General features: G+C 42.9%; 1 protein-coding gene across 1 annotated transcript in view; it reads right to left on the bottom strand.

The window, feature by feature from the left end:
• GREB1 (growth regulating estrogen receptor binding 1) overlaps positions 1-21437 on the bottom strand; it is a 109134-nt gene extending 87697 nt beyond the window's left edge. The window contains exons 1-3 of the mRNA XM_040430970.1: positions 21144-21437; positions 12014-12124; positions 11136-11312 (exon numbers count right to left, since the gene is read on the bottom strand). Of these exons, the coding sequence (XP_040286904.1) occupies positions 11136-11312; positions 12014-12124; positions 21144-21300 (445 nt within the window). The 5' untranslated portion in view covers positions 21301-21437. The remainder of the gene's footprint in view (positions 1-11135; positions 11313-12013; positions 12125-21143) is intronic.
• Between the last annotated feature and the right edge of the window lie 217 nt (positions 21438-21654).

The following is a 21654-nucleotide window of genomic DNA, read 5'->3' as shown; positions in this document are numbered from 1 at the left end:
GGTTGTTACTAGGCCTCAGTGAGATGCTGGTTCGTTTACCTGGGAAGGAACCAGTAGTCTCATTCCCTTTCACTACCTTTAGGGCATCTCAGGGCTCCTAGGGTTTAGGTTCCGGCGTATGTATTGTATTTTCCCATCTTCAGGGTCTATACATACTGACAGGAATCAGGGCCAGTACTAGGGGTTTTCTAGGAGGTGACCTTTCCCCTCTCCCTAGCCTTGAGGCCTAGTTCTTTGTCTTCTCTCTTCTGTTGTCTTTCTGGTGTCCCTCCCCTCCCCATTATTCGTGACATTATCAACCGCTGAAAAAACGCCATTTTGTTTGTATCAGTGCGGCAATGGATCCTATTTCTGCAGTGGTCGGACAACTCTAGTGCCAGTCTCTGGAGGTAGCTGACCTCTGCACGACCGTCTCACAGATCCAGAGACCACAGGCGGCTAGTTTCCGACAGAGGGAACCAGGTCTGCTCTAACCCAAGGTGGCTCTTCCGGACAGATTTTCTGGGGAAAGTGACAATTTTAGTTGGTTCAGGGAGTCGTGCAAATTATATTTTAAACTGCGTCCAAACTCTTCTGGGGACAAGAGTCAAAGAGTGGGTATAATCATTTCTTTGCTAAAAAGGTGACGTTCAGCTAAAAAAGTGTTTAGTCCTCATCTCACTCTTGGTGGTGTGGGTGGGGAATCTGAGAAATTACTTTTGTCTTTTGCTGGTAGTACCCGATTTCTCCTGCCTGCCAAGGTGGCGCTAGACTCCAAAACTGTGGGAATTGAAGTATTTATTGACAGTGGGGCAGGGGTTAACCTAGTTGATAGTCGGTTCATTCGTATGCATGGGTTAACAACAAGTGCATTGGACAAAAATATTTCAATGTTTGCTATTTATTCCGCTCCTCTCACACAAAAATGTTTATCACAAATGGTGCAGGACATTCGTTTAATGGTGGGTGATTTTCATCAAGAATCTATTTCGTGTTTTGTGCTGGAGGGTCTGCCGGTGCTAGGTTTACCATGGTTAAGCAAACATAATTTCACCATCGATCGGCAAGCGAGACAGATTGTTGATTGGAGTGATTATTGCATAGTCTTAGCATGTCGCTTTCTGTGGTAACCACTAAAGTTGTACCTTCGTTTATTTATGATTTTTTCCAATGTATTCTCTGAAAGTCGAGACCAGGAGTTACCTCCACATCGGGGGTACGATTGCCCCGTCAACTTTATTCCCAGAGCTAGATTGCCCAAGTCTCGGTTGTATAATCTTTCTGAACCCGAAAGAGTAGCCATGCGAGAATATATCACCAAGAGTTTGGCTAAAGGTCATATTAGACCATCCAAATCCCCAGTGGATGCAGGGTTATTGTTTGTTAAGAAAAAGGACGGAACTGTTAGGCCATGTTTGGACTTCTGTGAGCTTAACCGTCGGCCAAAGGGAAAAGTGACCAGGGGGGAATTCCGGTTCACCCGATCCTTCTCTCCCCCAACATCATCTATCGAGGAAGTGTCAGGAGCTCTCCATGCACATTGGATGTCGGCTGGTCCTGATAGAAACAGTGGGTTGGGCCAACAATGGGGGGGCGGGCGGTTATGATTGTAAACCCCTTTAAACAATTGCACAATACACTTTATATTCCAATTTCTTTCTTGTTTAAAAAAAAAAAAAAAAACATTTCTGCTTGCTGACCATGAATGAAAACATCAACTCTATAAAATGGAAACTCATAGAAACCTTATACTTCTCAGGAACTGGGAGTTTGTCACACTGTATCAAATCTATGTAATCAGCCTGCAGTCCATGCTGTTCAGTTCTTTGAGGATCAGTGGAGAACAAACATTTTTGGTCTGAGGGCCACACAGGGTGCCGCAAAAAAAAAGGGGGGTTGGAAGCAGACCAAAACTACGGCTGTGTGCATGAGCCCTAATAGGGGCTTAAGTGGCGTCATTTTCTTCCATCCTACCGCCTATTCATAACTGAGCACTTTCCTTCACTGTAGAGGATGGCACTCATTGGTCATTACCGCCTTCTGCACCCAGTTATAGGTTATCTGGCTCACCAGTTCCCTGCAATAACCAGTAAGCACTTTCCCTCACTAGCAGGGAAAAATCTTGCTGGTTAAAAGAGGTTCTCTGGGCTTTTAATATTGATGACCTATTCTCAGGATAGGTCATCAATATCAGATCGGTGGGGGTCCGACACCCGGCACCCTCACCGATCAGCTGTACGAGGAGACGGCGCCCGCAGTGTGCACGTGCTGTCTCATCTCTCTTCCTGCTCTGCCGGTGCTCTGCTCTGTCTATGGCAAAGCAGCAGCGAACAGGAAGAGAGAAGGCAGACGGCACGTGCACACTGCGGGCGCCGTCTCCTCCTCCAGCTGATCGGATCCTGAGGATAGGTTATCAAAATTAAAAGCCTGGGGAACCCCTTTAACGACCAGACACTTTTTCGTGATATAGTGCACATTGTTTAACGATTATAACTTTTTTATTTGTTGGACTACCAAAATAATTTTTGTGACTTTTTTTTATGTGACGCATAGGCCTATTAAATAGGTTTTTAACATTTTTGTTTCTTTTTGGGGGGGGGAAATCTTTTTTTTTTTTTAACTATAGCATCTTATTCTTTAATTATGCAAAATGACACCAAAATAAATTATTAAAATGAATTCCCTACTTTGTGTCGGTCATTTTGATATATAAGATGTATAGTATCACGTGAATGGGGCGATAATGGCGAAGGTATTGGTTGGTGTACGTGTTTTATTTTTCTTTTCTTTTATTTGTATTTTATTATTTTTTTTATCATGTTTTTTTTCTTTTTATATATCTTTGACACATAAAACGTCCCCCAAGAGGTCAGTGAAAGACCTCTGGGTGACACTGACACTTTTTTTTAGTATTTTGCACTAATTTCTATTGTAACTGAGGCATCCAAAGAAGCCCCAGTTATAGGGGAGAACAGCCCCTGTGGGGCTTCCTACAGTACATGGCTGATCAGGGTCAGCTAAGACCCTGCAGCTCTGCTCAGCCCAGACACATTTGGTGATCAAGTGATTGCCGGGTCTAACAGAGAAAGAGGCATGGCCACATTGTGCTATGCACTTATCTGAGGAGATGGCAGAAACGTTTATAAACCGCTTGCATCTTATTCTCAGTTTCCCTGCTGTCATTGACAGCAAGGGACCCGACCTGCTCCTGCTACAGTTCACGATCCCCTGTGTTTCAATCCAGCAGGATGGTTACCACCAACCATGGCTCTGTGGGACGCATGTGGGCCACAGGTTATGCACCCCTAGTCTAGACCAATGTAGGGTTCACAGGAACCTTGGGGTCCCATAAGCCTTGAGCAGTGGTTCCCCAAACACAGCAATACTACTACCTGTCACTTTTACAGGGAGAACAAACAGATCTTGGCTACAAAGGGGTGAACATATCTGGGCCAAATTATAACCCTGGACAAGAATTCTGGAAAGTTTTATCTGTCCCTACATCGAGGCAGGATTGGCACTAGAGGTTCCTCAGGAATGGAAAGACATTTTGGGGGTTCCCTTGGGGTAATGAGGTGGAGAACCGCTGGTCTAGACTGTTAGGCTGTGAAAGTATAAGGCTTCAGCCTCCTAATGACAGAAAGCTGTGATTTGGTGTATCCCTTTAAAGGACAAATAGTTAGCTGAGAAGGAGCACAATCAATACAAACGGCAGAACTGCGGTGTTGCCATCCACTTTTATACAGTATTTTAATAGTGCTCATTCATAGAGCGCCCTGTCTGGTTTCTATGGGTACCAGGGACTGTATGAGGCAGGAGGTAGCATCACATGCTGCGGTACACAGGTTGCCTTCATAGGTCACTGTGACATCTTAGGTCAAGACAACTTGGCAGGCAGGACAATCCGCAGTGCTAATCAAGGTATTTGCCAGCCATCTGCTTAATATCCATGAAAAAGTCTGCAAGAACATGAGCCTCTCCAGAACATTATCTCCGAACATCCGGTCATAAAATGTAGGAAACACAAAACTGTGAAATCAATCGATACTCCCCGAGCCGAAGATGAATGATGCTGTAAATCCCCGGAAGAAGGGACGTATTTCATTTCATGTGACTCACTGGAACTGAATTCTCCCAAATAGCTGCCACATGGGGTGAGAATTAGTGTTGGGCACGAATATTCGAATTGCAAATTTTAATTGCGACTATCGCCACTTTGAGAATTCGCGACGATTTAGAATATCGTGCGATCTATTCGTATTCACGAATATTCTAGATTTTTTTTTCCCCATCAGTAACCTCCCTTCTTGCTTGTTGGCCAATGAGAAGGCTGCAGAGTCTTAGCAACATCCCTAGCAACCAATAGGAAAGCTGCCTATCCCCTTACTATATAAGAACCTCCCCAGCAGCCCTTGTATGCAGTATTTTGCAGATCTGAGAGAGAGAGCAGTGTTATTGCTGTGCTCTGTGCTTTCCTGTGTCATTACCTTAGATAGTTAGATAGTTAGATATCTTATATATATATATATATATATATATATATATATATATATATAATACAGAGTTAGTGGGAGATAGTCAGTGTAGGTTAGATCCTGATATAGTGTAGCTGTTCTGCTGTCCATACATACATGCTACATACATAGGGCTGTGATGTCACAAGTTCACAACAATACTTAGTGCACCAATCAGTAATATATAGTCAGACCTGTTAAAATGTGAAGTTGCACGTATTGCGCCAAAATATTAGCATCATTAGTGCCGATTTCGCAATCGCGAATATATTGGAGCGCTCTATCTGCATATAAAGCTATTGTTATGTTCTGCCGTGCCAACCATTTTCTCCAGTCTCAGGAAACTTCTAGCAGCTTGAAAAATGTAGCAACAGAGACCCACGCCTGTATTGCGCGAGCAATAGTATAGTACATTGCCGATTTTCGCAATCAAGAAAATAATCGCGAATATATGACGAATATATTCGCCCAAATATTCGCAAATTCGAATATTGCCCCTGCCGCTCATCACTAGTGAGAATCTCAAACTGGGAGCAGAAAATATTGGGAAACTGCTAAGAAACCAGATTTTCTACGAAAGCATTGTGGCGCTCGGGCTCTTTAAATCCTCAGCAGGTCATCCAGGCGTGTAATACCGCCACGTACATGAGCCCCGATTGCTCCGGCAGATGAAGGAGTAATCCCAATATACTTCAGGGCTGCTTGAGAAATTCCCCACAGTAATCTGCTGTCAAGGTAATAGCAGGATGTGAAATTCCTCTACTGCCCTATCCCCCATCCACAGAATAGGCGATAGCCATTTGATTGGTTGGGGTCTGTCCGCTCTTCCCTCCACCAATTGCAAGAATGGGGGCCCTGTACCCTCGTCCACATACCGTGATGGAGATCGCTGCATATAAATGTAGCGGTCTCCTTCACCTAGCGAGCAACCGGCTGTCGGGAAGGAACGCTTCCTTCCTGACAACTGGCTTTCTAGTTGGCACAGGTAAACCCGCCTCTCATGTAATGAAATATGAGTGGCCTCTGCAGGGATCAATAGCGAGGGAAGTGGTGTGACGGCTGCAGTTTACACCGCCTAATGACCCCCGAGTTATCTCTGTGTACACGCTGTGATCTGGGACTGCTTCAGTGTCTCATGACCTCCATGTTCTCTTCTAGCAAAATGTCATCCATGAGTCTCATGGCAAATCCTGCCACAAAAGAAGGAACCTGGCCCTGGGATGTGGTCTCCATAATCAGCCGAGAGGTGAATAGATACATCAGTACATACTAGTGTATTGTCGGCCGAACCTGCCGAGAACAGAGGGTTCGGCACAGTCTAATGTGGGCGAAGAGCTCCCAACTCTCCCCCAACACATGATGGGGATCGGGCAAAGTGAATATTGTCGACTCCTTTTGTTCTCTCGGGGATAGGTGACCACAGCGGCTCTCTCTCACCTCTCCCATTGAGTACACATATGTGTTTGGCCATATATGGCTGAATATAGGGGAGCCGGAAGGTTAATCGGGAAAGATCACTCCAGATGCAATGCATTTTTCACTGAAGTCCCATTCGCTTCTATGGGACCAGGGCTGCCTGAAAAAAAACGCAGAATATAGAATATGCTGCGATTCTCACGCAACGCAGAAATGATGTGTGAAAAACAACGCTCATGTGCACAGACCCATTGAAATGAATGGGTCCGGATTCAGTGCGGGTGCTATGTGTTCACATCGCGCATCGCACCCGCGCGGAAAACTTGTTTGTGTGAAAGGGGAATAAGGGTCCATTCACCTTCAATAGCCGACGGCTGACCATGCACATGTTTTCAATAGGAGAAAGTCGCTAGGAGACACTCCCCTATCAGAGAGTCAGAATACCCCCATATGCATACGATAGTCTCCCAATCGTGCCAATACTGTCTCATATTGCTGAGTTTCCCCTAATGTGTATGAGAACCTTGCAGGCCCTCTGACTGGATTGTGCGGCTCTCCGAGAATGCATCCCCGTCCATTCGCCACTGGTTGAGGCGTGCCATATGTTCCCACAGAGCAGATCTGTTGCAGAAATTTCTGCGACTGAACACCCATACCTTACACCTGGATGAGGCCAGATGGACTTCTTCAGATGAATGGGACAGGCGCAGACATTTTTGCAACAAATCTGCCTATTGTCATCTGAGCTCCCACAATGGCAGATTTCTTAAATGTAGCTTTAGACATGAATGGAGAAGAAAAACATCTTTGCAATTAGTACAAAATAAGTAAAGACCATTTTATACAAGATGTGTTAAAGGGGGACCTCCAGGCTACAGATATTGATGACCTAGCCTCAGCACTGTCATCAATATCAGATTGGCGGGGTCCAACGCACAGCACCCCCACCCCCCCAACCAGCAGTGTATGGAGCTCCATATATTTTGCCGCTTACTGAAGCCTAGCTCCCATTCACTCTGACATTGCTGCAGCCCAAAACAGATGATTGGCGGGGGTGCTGAGTGTAGGACACCCATCGATCTGGTACTGATGACCTGTCCTAAGAATAGGTCATCAGTACCTGGGACCCAGAGAATCCCTTTAATAAGAACGCTCATTCCCCGTCATGGAACCGTGTAAACATGGCAGCGATCAGCCAACAAACAAGCAGATGCTAGTATGGAGGCTGATCGTCTCTTGTATGTGGGCCTCAAAGTCATCACTGTCTGCAATAACAAGACCCCGCGACAGTTGCTAAATATATGCAAACTGTACGGGAATCAGACAATCAGGCTGTTGTTGCATTGGCCCTTTAAACGAGAGCCGATTGACTTGCTGTATCGCCAGTTGGTGCGAGTTCCAAAGGACCGTAAGGCAAAGCATTTACAAAATGGCTGAAACTTTTATATATAGAGTTGGGGGGGGGGCATGCCCTCCGGCCGCCCGACAGATTTATTATAATTTACTCCAGAAACTGAAATAAATGACACAGCTGGAATAGATTTGCTTCCCTGGCCCAGGGATCGTGCAGGAATCTTAATAAATTTGATGCCTCTTACTCCAGCGCATTTCTTATTACAACTGGAGTATAAAGTCTTAATACATTCATCCCTTTGACTTTAGAATATAATAATTATAACACTTATATATATATATATTAATATAAAATACATTCAACCCTTTGACTTTAGAATATAATAATTATACTATATATATATATATTAATATAAAATACATTCATCTCTTTGACTTTAGAATATAATATAATATAAAATACAATTCTCTGACTTTAGAATATAATATAATACATTCATCCCTTTGACGTTAGAATATATTAATTACACTATATATAATAATATACTGCATTCAGCCCTTTCACTTTGGAAAGTAATAATTATAATACTAAATATAATAATATGATACATTCGTCCCTTTGACTTTAGAATATAATAATTATAACACTAATATATATATATAATAATATAAAATACATTCATCCCTTTGCCTTTAGAATATAATAATTCTAACACTATATATCATTTATTATTTATTTGACACACTTCTATGGCGCCTACATATTCTGCAGTTTGTCCCTCCCTTTGACACTCATCCCTTGGACTTTAGAATGTAATACATTGGAGCAGAGATTATAAACCAGATTAGAACCTCATTGCAGTAATCTGTAGGTGCATTTTACACCAGGTACAGACTGGCATGAGCAGCTGGTACCCCATGTCTGGCGGTGTGTCCAGATGCCAGCGTTCACAGCTGGGCAGCAGACAGCCACCCGCATACCTTGCTGATCATTACCTGTGCTGTCTCTGTCTGGAAAATATAGAGACATGTTTATTGAGGAAGTGGGGGGTGAGAACCTGTCTTCAGGCTATCCTATTGGTGGCCTGACCTAAACTACTATCATTTAGGGTTCTTTTGTGCCTTTGTTTAAAGTGCTATTAATACAAAGGCTTCCTCCACGCTAATTGCTGAGCTTTCATGTCTGACACAGATCTGGTCCTCTGGAATTTTATTATCTATCGGTAGGAAGAGGATGGGATGTGTTTGTAAAACCCAGGAATTGCTGAGCTAAATGACCTTCCACTGTTTGTCATGGAGAGTTGTATGGCTGTGCTTTGTGCTGTTTATTGTAGTAGAATATCCTTTTTTCACACAGATTTTATAGGTATATATAGTGTACTGAGTGCCAGATTAGCAAATATTCTGAATTACTGGATGGCTATAGACACAATATCCAGAATATTGGTTTCCGGATTATAAGAATTTATACATAATGTATTCCAGGGATTTAGTGAGCATTCTGATATTTTTTCACGCACATGCCCCTTTAAGGTGTACACACTACAATATAGGAAAACATGGGAAAAAAGGAATTATTTTAAAACATTTTCAAAAGTAATTTCCACCAGTAGGCAATATAATGAACGCTCTTATTCTGTGTTACCAGGAAAAATGTTATTTTCTCTGTGAATGGTATTTGTAAGCTTCACAAGTGGCCCTTTGAAATGGGGCCCCTGAGCTTTGATCTCGAGGAACAGCTATGATTTCCAAAAAGAATCACAGAAGAATAAGGAGAGAAAACCATTCATAAGACCCAGGATGGGTCATCAGTATCTGATCGGTGGGGGCTCTTCATACTATACCAGTCAGAGTACCATGCGTTGTATAGCGGCTGTGCTTGGTATTGCAGCTCAGTCCCATTCAATTGAGATGTGGAAAGGTCATGTGATCGATGGAAGTGACATCACAGATCTAGGAAGAGACCACAGTCCCTCCCAACAGCTTATCGCAGGGGAATCGGGGTCAGACTCCCCATCGATCAGATACTGATGACTTATCCTGAGGTTTGGTCATCAATATTTAATTACTGGTCAACCCCTTTAAAAGGGTTTTTCCGAAATTGAAATACTGATGACCAATCCTATCCTTAGCTCTATTGATCTCAAGGGGGCTGAGCTGCGCCTAGGCCATGTGACCGATTAAGGGTCCATTCACACGTACGCAAGTGTTTTGTGGTCCGCAAATTACAGATCCACAAAACACGGACACCGGCCATGTGGATTCCGCATTTTGTGGACCGCCAATCAGATACCAATGATCATTGGTATTTAAGTCTCGGAAAACCCCTTTAATTTAGCTTCAGTAGGGCCACATAGGTGCTGGATTAACAAATATTCTGGATTATTGGGTAATCATGAAAAAGTATGTAAAACTCGCTTGTAAAGATGGCCAAGCACTTAAGATAATTATCAGCCAAACACGTTTATTTCAGCAGAACTGAACGGAGAGAATGGTCGGCATATTGCATTTAACATACCTAATCCTTCTCAGGGAAATAAACTCCTCTCCCCACTGAAAACACATACACGTTCTGCAGAGCGGAGCATGCATGTGTATAGAGGGATCAGAGAGATGAGCGAATCGAATCCCACAAAGTGAAATTCGATCTGAATTTCAGAATAAATTCGATTCACCTCGAAGCCGAATTTCCTCGTGCTTCGTGTCAGTGAATCGATTTGACCTGAAATAGTGTAAAAAAACAAAAAAATTCTAACTTGCCCGCGACGGGCTGCAATCCTGTGCGTGGTGACGTATCACCTCACCACGCCAGCCGGCAGGATGACGTAATCTCGCACCGTGCGAGATTTCACTCCAGATCTTCAAGCAAGATAGCAACGGCCGGCCCGTTGCGAGCAAATGGAGACGGTAAGTTTGATTTAAAAAAATATATTATGTTAATTTCACACTGTTTTTACACTCAGATGCCGCAATCATGTATGAACGCGGCATCTGAGGGGTACAATGATGGTGGGCGGAGCTATCGCAGCTTCCTGTCATTGCACCCGCTACTTAAAAAAAAATGCGCTTCGTGACAAAGTTTTTTTTGTAAAATTCTGCGAATCAAACTTTTCATAAATTCACTCATCTCTAATCAGGAGAATAGCTGCCAGAGCATTCGGCCAACAACCATCTGCATTGTTTATGGGTAAAGAACCTTCAAAATCTTCAACATCTGCTAATAAAACGTTGACTTTCTGAATTATTATATGCAGGATAGCAAGCAATCTTATTTCTCAAATGAAAACACTACTACTCGGCCTTGGAGCCGCATACCCCTCCATATAAACTATAAGTTCCCGGCCTATATATGTTAAGAGGAAAATAATGTGGACACATACTGAAAATAATTCAAGGACACAGAATAGAAGCAGCACAAGAAGATGTATTTTCTACTGATTTTCCTCCCAGTCTGGTCTTATTATCTTCTATTTATATAGTACTCGCTGTAGTTCAGCACCCGGTCACAGTGCCCCAGCCTTATAACTGCACTTTTACAGCAGCATCTGATCATACAAGACACGTCAGACCTCAAATAGCAGACATGCCTCCAAATAAAGACCTCATTGTGAGTCCACACCCAGGAATCCAGGAGGGCTCTCATTGTTTGCTGGGGGCAAAGACGTAACCCGGGGGGGCCACAGTGTAAAATATGTAACTGGGTCCTACCCCAACTCCTAGCCATGAATAGTATTTATCATATGGGGCAGATAGACCTTTTGGGTCAAGGTGTGACCACAACTTCTGCACAAATACATGGCTGGCTGAGGGCAAGAAAGTAATGTGGAACCAATGTCAGTGAGATACAGGGGCTACATACATCTGGCTACCTACCTAGCAGTGCATTGCGGCCGTTGTCATCTGGTAGAAATCTCTTGTCCACAGCACACACCAGAATATGATCTGGTAAACTAGGCGACTTTGCACCAACCAATAAGAATCCAGGAGGCACTTCAAACTGCTCGGAGGCAATGGACGCCAATCTCAAGTCTTTACCGGCCTGACAAAAACCTGAAACAAATACATAAAAACATGAATGTATTATTCTATTATTCCCATATATCATGGTCAGGAAATCTGTACTTACAAATTGAGGCCCAAACAAGCTTAGGGTTCTCTAGGACCATTCTGGGAGCAACTGGACCACCAGGCATGGTCATAAATAAGAGGCGAAGATCATGTAAGGACCATAGCCACTCAACCAAAATCATAAGGGTCACTGAAATGCCACCACAGAGGTTCTGCTTATTATTGGAAAGGACCAGAACAAAAGATAAGATTTTGTCATGATGCACCCATCAGGTTTGAAGGATTTCTCCTGGTCGACAATATTTTTAAAGGTCTAGTGCAGAACTTGTAGAAAACATCACGCAACAAGTAGGCTCTTAAGACCCTTTTACATTGGCAGATTATCAGGAACGAGCGTCCATATGTTCCTGATAATTGCCTTGTGTTAAGGTGGCATCGATCACTTGATGAATGAGCAAACGCTCGTTCATCAGGTGTAAGTATAGTGGGTGCGGCAAAAAATGATAATTTTTGAGCAGCCTGTGTAAACAGGGGTTTGCCGCCCAGAAGCAATAGAGATGACAGAAGCGATCGCCGGAACTGATTGCTGCCTAACGCAGCTCTTTACCTCCACTCATGATCAGTCAATGCAAATGTTCAATTTGTTCCTGATAATTGCCTTATAAAGGGCCTTTAGTCCTCACCATCAGTCGTGCAGCAGCCTTCCGGTGGGGGTTTATTCAGATATGAATGGGCTGGACTGCTTGACCCAGAAACATCATCGTCTTCATCGTCATCATCGTTGTCCACACCACCTACAGAGGATAAAAGAGGATGATTTTAATTAAGAAGTCATCCAAATGAACACTCAACCGCGTTCCCCTAGCTTTGGCCTGCAGCTCTGCTCATTCGTTCGTTGTGGCTGTTTTGTTCAAGCACAAGTCCCGGCCCACAACTAAATCAGTGCATGGATGCGGTCACAAAAGACTTCTTAGGACAATAAATAAAGGCCCCCCCCAATACTAATGACAGGCGGACTTCTGCTGCTGAGTAGACTTTATTTTTACTTTCCTCTGTTGGGAGGACTGTAGTTTTAATGTTAGTGTCAAGGAAATGGTTAGTGGAATTTACTACATGAAAGGTGGTCTGACAAGGAGCAGCACTGAGATCATATCAGCTCCCTGGAAGCTTGGAAATGCTAATGTCCCTCCTACAGGTTCCTTTGTAGCAATAAGGAGGAGAGCAGCAGTCAAGACACTGGCTAAGAAAAGGTGTTTAGAAAGGGCACAGAAGCATTATAACTTTTTTTGTCCAACTCGATATCCAGTTCCCGAATAACCCTTTCAACAGTTCTATTTAGGGGTGACATGGGGAGCCAGATGGAACCACGCGGCCTTAATATGGCTGCAGTTGACATCCCATTTATGGCTCCAAATCCTGAACCCCTTTCCTGCCATAACCACCCCTCCCCCCCATTCAGAACAGAATAAGATGACAATATTGTTCTATGATGCTTGGTCTTCTGTATAACCCCTGGGATCTGAGTTTTATGCCCTTAAAACCCCACCTATCATAATTTTCTATCCAGTGGAGACCGTGGGACCCTACCAGATACAGGACAAACATATGATATTTGGGCACTCTTTTGGCAAATGTTTGGCTGTAAAATCTATGCACATGTCAGGGTATACACCATCTACTACTTCAGCAACATACGTGGAAACAGTCTTCCCCTCAAAGTCCCATGAATGGAACCTTCAGGTCCAAATTCTGACACTTCAAGTGCTCATAGACCATTTTTCTTTTTAACCTCATCATGGAATTTCTGACCAAACCCCATGAAGTGGTCTGTATTATCAGACCCCAGAAACCCACCCTCCTGCTAAAGCAATTTCTGCTTGCAATAGTCCCAGGCCTAGAGGAATCCAACTGTACTTGTCACATGCAGTTTTTTCAGCGAATCACATGAGTAATCAGAAGTTGGACTTCATATGATTGGACAAAAACCTTCACATGACCCATGGAGCATGACCTTTGTCTGCCTGTGACTCCTACAAAAAAAATGTATATTTTTTTATTTTAGTGGTAAGGAAATATTTTAGAGTTTCAATCCCCAGATGACAGCTGTCTGCAGATGAGGTGCTGGCTTATTTAATATCCAAGTCATGTCTCAAAGTCTTTATAAAGGGTCAAACATTGACTTATAGGATAGCTGCCTTACATCTGGTGGCAGTAGAGGCGGAGCTTGTTAAGAGCTCATTTGCATCCTTTTCTTCTCAGAATTCCACCAGAGGAGCATGTATGGCCTGTAAGTCTTCTCACGCCGACTAAGGCGCTCTTCGTAAGGAAAGAAAGTATCCCCCGAATTCTGATTTAGGCCTCTCACCCAGTTAAGCCAGTACTCTCTGCTCCGCACTGATGAGGGGCAATCACCCTGAAACAGCTGTCTGCAGATGAGGTGCTGGCTTATTTAATACTTGAGTAATGCCTCAAGGCCTATTCAAAGGGTTGAACATTGACTTATAGGATAGCTGCCTTACATCTAGTGGCATCAGAGGCAGAGCTTGCTAGGAGCTCATTAGCATATCTTAAAGTGTCTCCCCTTAAACATTGGGGGCAAATCCCTAGGATATGCCCCCAATGTCTGGGTCCCACACCTATCTTTAAAACGGAACCCGCAAAGTGAAGGCCACCCTCTATTTATTCCTATGGGAGCGTCAAAAATAGCCAAGCCGTGCACTCGACAATTTTTAGCAGTCCCATTAAAATGAATGGGAAATGCACCGCGCAAGTGCGGCCACCACTCCATTCACTTCTCTGGGGGTAATGGAAATAGCCAAGCCAGTGCTCAGCTATTTTCGGCACTTCCATAGGAATGAATGGAGGGCGGCCATGCAGGCACGGTGCGCCCTCCGGGACTTTGCAGACTCCGTTCTAAGTATAGCCGCAGATCCCAGAGGTGGGACCCGCACCTATCAGACATTGGGGGCAAATCCTAGCAATATGTCCCCAATGTCTGAGGTGAGACAACCCCTTTAATCCCCTCAAAGGTACAGTATGTGTAAATGTCATATTTTTTTTTTTTTATTCCTATATGTGGAAAATGCAAATAGAAAAAACACTAAAGTACCTCTAAACGGAAAATAAGGGACATTATTTATCTTTATTTCAAAATGCAAATGCTCCTGGAGCTATTGGTGGTAATTTCATCATGTTTCGCACCCTTAGAACTAAAAAACTACCACTGCCTGTGTCGTCTCTTTTGCAGTTTTTGGGCTGGGTTCACACATGCAGTTTTATGCAGGAGTGGTTATAAAAAGAACAAGTATACATGTGTATGTCTTTTCTTTATAATTTTTCTTCATTTTGGATCAATTCCTCTGGTTGGTAAAAAAATAATTAAAAAAAAAATGCACCAAAAACTTACCAATAACTTCATTAGGCTGGTGTCATACATAGATTTCTATGCCTGGCTGGTGTAGATTTCAGTCTTCTTCCATGCCAGAAAACTGTCGTAAAAGAAGATAAATGTTTCCCCCTTCCTCGCCATGCCCCCTTTTCGGGAAAGTGGTGCGGCCGGCGGAGTATTGGCACTTGCAAAAACATTTTTTCCCGCCACAAAAGTGGCATATCTATATAATTAAAGTGGCCTGTCTGTATAATAAAAGTGGCCTGTCTGTATAATAAAAGTGGCCTGTCTGTATAATAAAAGTGGCCTGTCTGTATAATAAAAGTGGCCTGTCTGTATAATAAAAGTGGCCTGTCTGTATAATAAAAGTGGCATGTCTGTATAATAAAAGTGGCATGTCTGTATAATAAAAGTGGCATGTCTGTATAATAAAAGTGGCATGTCTGTATAATAAAAGTGGCATGTCTGTATAATAAAAGTGGCATGTCTGTATAATAAAAGTGGCATGTCTTATAATAAAAGTGGCATGTCTGTATAATAAAAGTGGCATGTCTATATAATAAAAGTGGCATATCTGTATGATAAAAGTGGCATATCTGTATGATAAACGTGGCATATCTGTATGATAAAATTGGCTTATCTGTATGATAAACGTGGCTATTTGTGTGGAAGCATCGACCTGTGTGTAGATGATAAATGTTGGTTATGGGGAAGCTCTTTAAGACTGGGTCTGCATGGAGCGGGTGTGATGCAATGGCCTAAATATCGTCCACCACAGCGACCAACGGAAGCACAAATTTAAGGTAATACCATGATTAACCTGCAAATTTGGGCAGCCCGATGGATGAGGTTTCAGCTGCCACACAAAGGGTTTTCCAACATTTTACTAATCAGTATTTGATCAGTGGGAATCCAACACCCAGGACCCCTTCCAGTCACCTGTTGGAGAAGGCATCGGCACTCCTGTGAGCACCGCGGCCTTCTCTGTGCTCACTAAGCACATTGTATAGCGGCAGCGCTCGGTATTGCACTCAGCCCCATTCACTTCAATGGGACTGACCTGCGATGAACGTGTCGTCACTGGCCTAGGAAAAGTCACAGGAGCGCTGGTGCCCAGCTGATTTGTGGCAGGTCACGGGTGTCACACCCCCACCGATCAGATACTGATGACCTATCCTGAGGATCAGTCATCAGTAGTAAAATGTCGGAAAACCCCTTTAAGTCCCATAGAGAAGCTAATGGGAAAGAATGGCAAAATAAAGCCATACCCAGAGCATGGTGCGTTTTGAATAATATAAAAAGCCACAAAAACAGCACAAACCAAAACGCTTTGTATGTAGTGCAGTTTATGTTTCGATATGGACTTTAACATCTGGCTGCGGAGTTACAGGCTAGAAAAAAAATCACGAAAAAGGTCACGTAAAAAATGATGCTCTTTACAAAAACGTTGTGTCTTGTGTATGTGTAAAACCAGCATAAAACAGCACGTGTGAATGAAGCCGGTAGTGGATACAAAAAAAGAAAAAAATAATTTACGGATGTAGCAGGGTTAACACACAAACTCTTAACTCAAATTTCTTAACTCATCGCGTTATCTTGAGACAAAAGCCATTGAAAAGCAATTGAAGGCGTTTGCTTAACGCATTTAGTTTAGATAACACGTCTCAGAAAGCATGAGGGTTAACTATACTACATCTATATGATCCACTCCAGTTTGATAAATCTTGCCCTTTGTTACTGTGTTATTATTTGTCCCCTCTCCATCAGTGGCGCCCTAGGCAACTGCCTACTCCACCTAGCCCTCATCCTGGCCCTGTGAAAAATTGCATATACACAGCCATATGGTCCTATAACTAAGCAGATTTGCAGTTCTGGACTGGGCGAAAGCAGGGTCACAACTGCTGAGCTTCATTGGCACGCCATTAGAGAACCCCATAAAATCTAAGAAGGATCAGATGATCTAAAGATGCCCGACCACAAGACTGTGGAAAGCATATTCTATAAATACAGGTGAAACTTGAATATCGTGCAAAAGTCCATTTATTTCAGTAATGCAAATGAAAAGGAATTGCATTAATGCAGCTTAAAATTTGAGTTTTGTGAAAAGGTTCAATATTCTAGGCTCAAAGTATCACACTCTAGTCACCTAATTAATCCATACCCCCTGAGCAAAGGGGACCTCAAAATTGTGACTTTGGGGTTTCATAAGCTGTAAGCCATAATCATCTAAATTATAACAAATAAAGGCTTGAAATATCTCGCTTTGCATGAAATGAGTCTATGTCATGTGTTAGTTTCACCTTTTAAGTTGCATTACTGAAATAAATTAACTTTGCACGATATTCTAATTTTTTGAGTTTCACCTGTATATCTGATGCAACGTCCAATCTCATATGTTATTGAACAAAAAAAATCAAGAAAACCAATCCAACCTTACGACACGCTGCTAGCTAAATCCTTAATCCTGGGCTTCCGGTGAAGGCAGTGAGATCCTATCTCCACTAATCCAGGAAATTTCAAGGAATTAGGAACCTTTTCTAAATTTACAGCCGACCAAGAACCCCACTGAAACCTGAGCACAATAGTCATCGAGGGCTGAAAACGGCCATGTTTCCCTTATCTGAATTTATCCATAGGATATACCCATGACCAGAGAGAAAGACTGTCATTAAAGTTATGTAAATGATGATGTAGCAGAGCTGTGTTGTAATGTGGTGCTACACTATGTGATATCACAATGTCTCACTTCAAAATTTCAGGAAATTTGGTGTAATTCCTGGGCTACGGATGCCACGGACCACTGCCGCGTTCCGTTTTCATTGCAGCATGATGAGAAGCGTTCCATCATCCCATGACTATGGCTGCCAATGACTGGCAGTATACTTGAGAACGCTCTGGGAACATCCAAGAGGTTACAAAAAAATGGGGGGAGAGCTTTTGGACTTTTTGAAGAGCTGGCAAATCTCCCACAAAGCTCATAGAGGGTTACTGTCTCACAGAAAACAGCCCTCCATGAGCGCTGACTGTATGCGGCATTGGGATACTGCAGCCCCAGCATCCATACCAGCTCGGATGTGTCGTACCTGGAAGGGGGTGGGGCTATATAGGTAAGGGATGGGATCTTTGAAAAATTTTTCGAGAATGTGCTTCTCTCATTCATCTATCTGTTCTTCAGCAGGTCAACTCAGAAAAGTTGGCAAGTATGCCGTTTCGGTGGCATCCTTATGGATGACATGTGATTATGCCGTGAAAAAGACAGAAAGCAGCAGAGGACTGAAGTTAAGGGGTTGTTTTTTTTTTTTTTTTTACATTTTCAGCAAATTGAACTAGATTTTTAGGAAGCACTTTTATTTGACAAATTCAGCACTTCTACACCATTTGCAGTTGACTGATGATCCAGGAATAAAACCTGGGGGACCTGCTCTCCAGAACAGGGGTCCCTACCCCTCCGACACCACTCCTGCTTGCGTGACTATTTTCTGTAATTTCCACAGAAGAGAACAGAGAGAGCTGTGCACATGTGCAACAACCTCTCTATTCACTCTCCACCTACCAGGGGCGGAATGGGAACTTAAAGTGGCCCTGGAAAAAAAACTAACAGTGGCGCCAAATTGTAGACGGGTCCAAATTGGCAGTAGGCCGGGCAACACATGTAGGCACGGCCAACACAAGCCACAAGTAGGCAAGGACAACAGAAGTAGGCGGGTCCATCAATACCATAGTGCAGAACAAAATACCACCCCCGCAGAACCAAATACCACAGTGCAGCATATAATACTGCCGTATCAGCATCCTGAGGATGGTGATACAGTTAAATTCAGGACAGCACCTGCGGCTGCTAGCTATGTACATAAGGACCTGATGCTCCTAGCATTAGAATACTAAGAGTATCAGATCGTTGTGTATCTTGCCAGTGGCTATGAAGAGGATTCGGGTGCTCCCCTGGTCTCCGGCCCACCAAGAAATTTCCCTGTAGGGTATATGCCAGTTCACCCCTGCCACCTACACCCTTCACCAAGTGGGATGGGCATAGAGGAAACCCCATTCTCCATAGAGGTGCAATCCCACAAGTGGGGCGCAGCAGTGCTCATCGCCAAAACATGTCTGGCTGACACCTACTGGACCTGAAGACACGCACGTTTGGCTCAGCCAACTCTAAATACTCGCATAATACAGTAATATCTTCTGTAAAGTAATTACATTATCTGATAATAAACAGAAAACAGGGTTACTGAGTTCATAGTGCTACTGACCAAGATGCATTCTGCCCATGACTAATGACAGGACTATGGTGGAGAAATGGAGAACCGCGGTTTTCTGGTGCCAACAAGGGCTAAAATAGCCACGTTATATATAGTCGAGATTGAGACACTCAGACCATTCAGTTTTTGCAAAACTGAACGGTCTGAGTGCCTCAATCTCGACTATATAAAGACAGGACTAGTGACGTTCTAGATTATTCCGTAAATGGAAATATAATTGTTGCCAAAGATGACCAATCAACTGCTCCGTCATAACTAATGGTTATTAATAACAATGAAACAACCAATAATAGTAATGGTGATATTATTAGTTCTCAGTCAATAGTTTCAGGTTTTAGATTTTGTATGTTTACTCTGTTTTTAATGTACGGTGCCCTGGAATTAATGGCCCCTAAAATTATTGTTATTAAGGGTCCATTCACACATCCGCAAGTGTTATGCGGTCCGCATATGGCCGGCACTTTAATAGAAATGCCTTTTCTTGTCAGTGTCTGCGGACAAGAATAGGACATGGTCTATTTTTTGCAGAACGGAAGTGCGGATGCGGACAGCTGCGTGTGCTGTCCACATATTTTCCGGCCCCATTAAAAATGAATGGGTCCGGATCCGTTCCGCAACGTTGCGGAACGGATCCGGATCCATTTTGCGGACGTGTGACTGGACCCTAAAGGGGTTCTCTGGGCTTTTAATATTGATGACCTATTCTCAGGATAGGTCATCAATATCAGATCAGCTGTATGAGGAGATGGCGCGCACAGTGTGCACGTGCTGTCTCCCGTCTCTCCTCCTGCTCGCTGCTGCTTTGCCATAGACCTATCCTAAGAATAGGTCATAAATATTAAAAGTCCTGAGAACCCCTTTAAAAATAATAGGATAATAATATTAAAGGGTAAAGAAAAAAAAGAAGAAAAGAACAGAAGAAAAACAAATGGGGGAAAAAAAGGAAAGAAAGAAAGTAAGAAAAACAAATGGGGGAAAAAAAAGGAAAGAAAGAAAAGAAAGAAAATTATAATGATTTAGAAAGTAATAGAATAGATAGATAGATAGATAGACCATAGATAGATACTAGATAGATATATAAGACATGCAGTAAGTAGATAGATAGATAGATAGATAGATATGAGGAGAGATAGATTGATAGACATACAGTAAGTAGATAGATAGATAGATAGATAGATATGGGATGGATAGATAGATAGATAGATAGATAGATAGATAGATAGATATGGGATGAATAGATAGATAGATAGATAGATAGATATGGGATGGATAGATAGATAGATAGATAGATAGATAGATAGATATGAGGATAGATAGATAGATAGATAGATAGATAGATAGATATGAGGATAGATAGATAGATATGAGGATAGATAGATAGATAGATAGATAGATAGATAGATAGATAGATAGATAGATAGATAGATAGATATGGGATGGATAGATAGATAGATATTCGATAGATAGATATTCGATAGATAGATAGATAGATAGATAGATATTCGATAGATAGATATTCGATAGATAGATAGATAGATAGATAGACTTCTAGAGGTTTTAGATAATTTGCAAGACACTGTATATTAAATGATGTAGGCTGAAAGAAGGATATAAATACATACAACCTCAGCGAATTATTGATTTATTTTAAAACCAGGTCTGAATTCTAAGTTAGATATTCCTATAATACTTGTGCGCACATATGACAGAATTGTAAAATGCGACCCGTCCACCTCCACATCCATTCTAACTCCTCAGTACAATGAGACAACCCTGGTAACCTCCAGCCCCCCACCCCAATTGTCGACTCTAGCCTCTTAGATACTCTGCTCCTCAGTGCTGAACCTTCTTCTTTTATAAGGTCTTATTTCTTAACATGTCTTGTTTTGAGCCCGTACCCCCACTATATTAATAAAAAGGGTGATCATTCATATAGCACCAGCATAGCAGTCCCAGTCCCTAATAAGTCACAAACCTTGGACACTGACACTAGGGCCAATCTTCAGTACCTGCTGAGAACCTACAAAAACTCAGGGAGACCATACAAACCCAGGCAGATGTTGACCCTGATCAAATTCAATCCTAGGACACTGTGAGAAGTCTGGGAATAGGGAACCTCACCACAAGAGTAGTCCTCGTGTAACTGTGAAAGCAACTTCTTACCTTCCAGGGATGATAACTGCTGTTCAGCTTCTAAGTAGAGCTGGGAAAATATGGGTCTAGGGACCAAGTTGTTGGATCTCAGAGAAGCCTCGATGGAATTGTGCAGAACTTCCTCAAAACGCGTTGTCTTCAGTTGTCCAGCATACGAATTCCCCATCTTCCATAGGAGGAAAAGAACACAAGTAGTTAAGACTTTCACAGCAGAGGAGAATTTTTGTTTTTGCCAAGGCTCAGTATGGATCTCCTCTGGTGGATAATGGAACAGCTGGCTTAGGTGTAGTCAGGTGTATGGGTACTGGGCTAGAAGGAACATGGTGACAGAACAGGAGAAGTGTGTCCTGGTGCAGAGCAATGAGCTGAATGTTGTAGTGAGCACTGTGTGTCTGCGGTGAGGCAGGCAATGCCTCCTCTTTGACTGTGTGATTTGAGCCCTGGGCTGATGATATATTACAGGAAGCCACCTGCCAGCAGCTATCTCCAAGTCACCAGTGGTGACCACAGACTGACACCT

Source organism: Bufo bufo, chromosome 4, assembly GCF_905171765.1.
Source record: "Bufo bufo chromosome 4, aBufBuf1.1, whole genome shotgun sequence".
In the NCBI taxonomy this organism is placed as follows: domain Eukaryota; kingdom Metazoa; phylum Chordata; class Amphibia; order Anura; family Bufonidae; genus Bufo; species Bufo bufo.
Note: the sequence above shows the minus strand (reverse complement) of the source record. Positions and strands in the feature narration are given on the sequence as shown.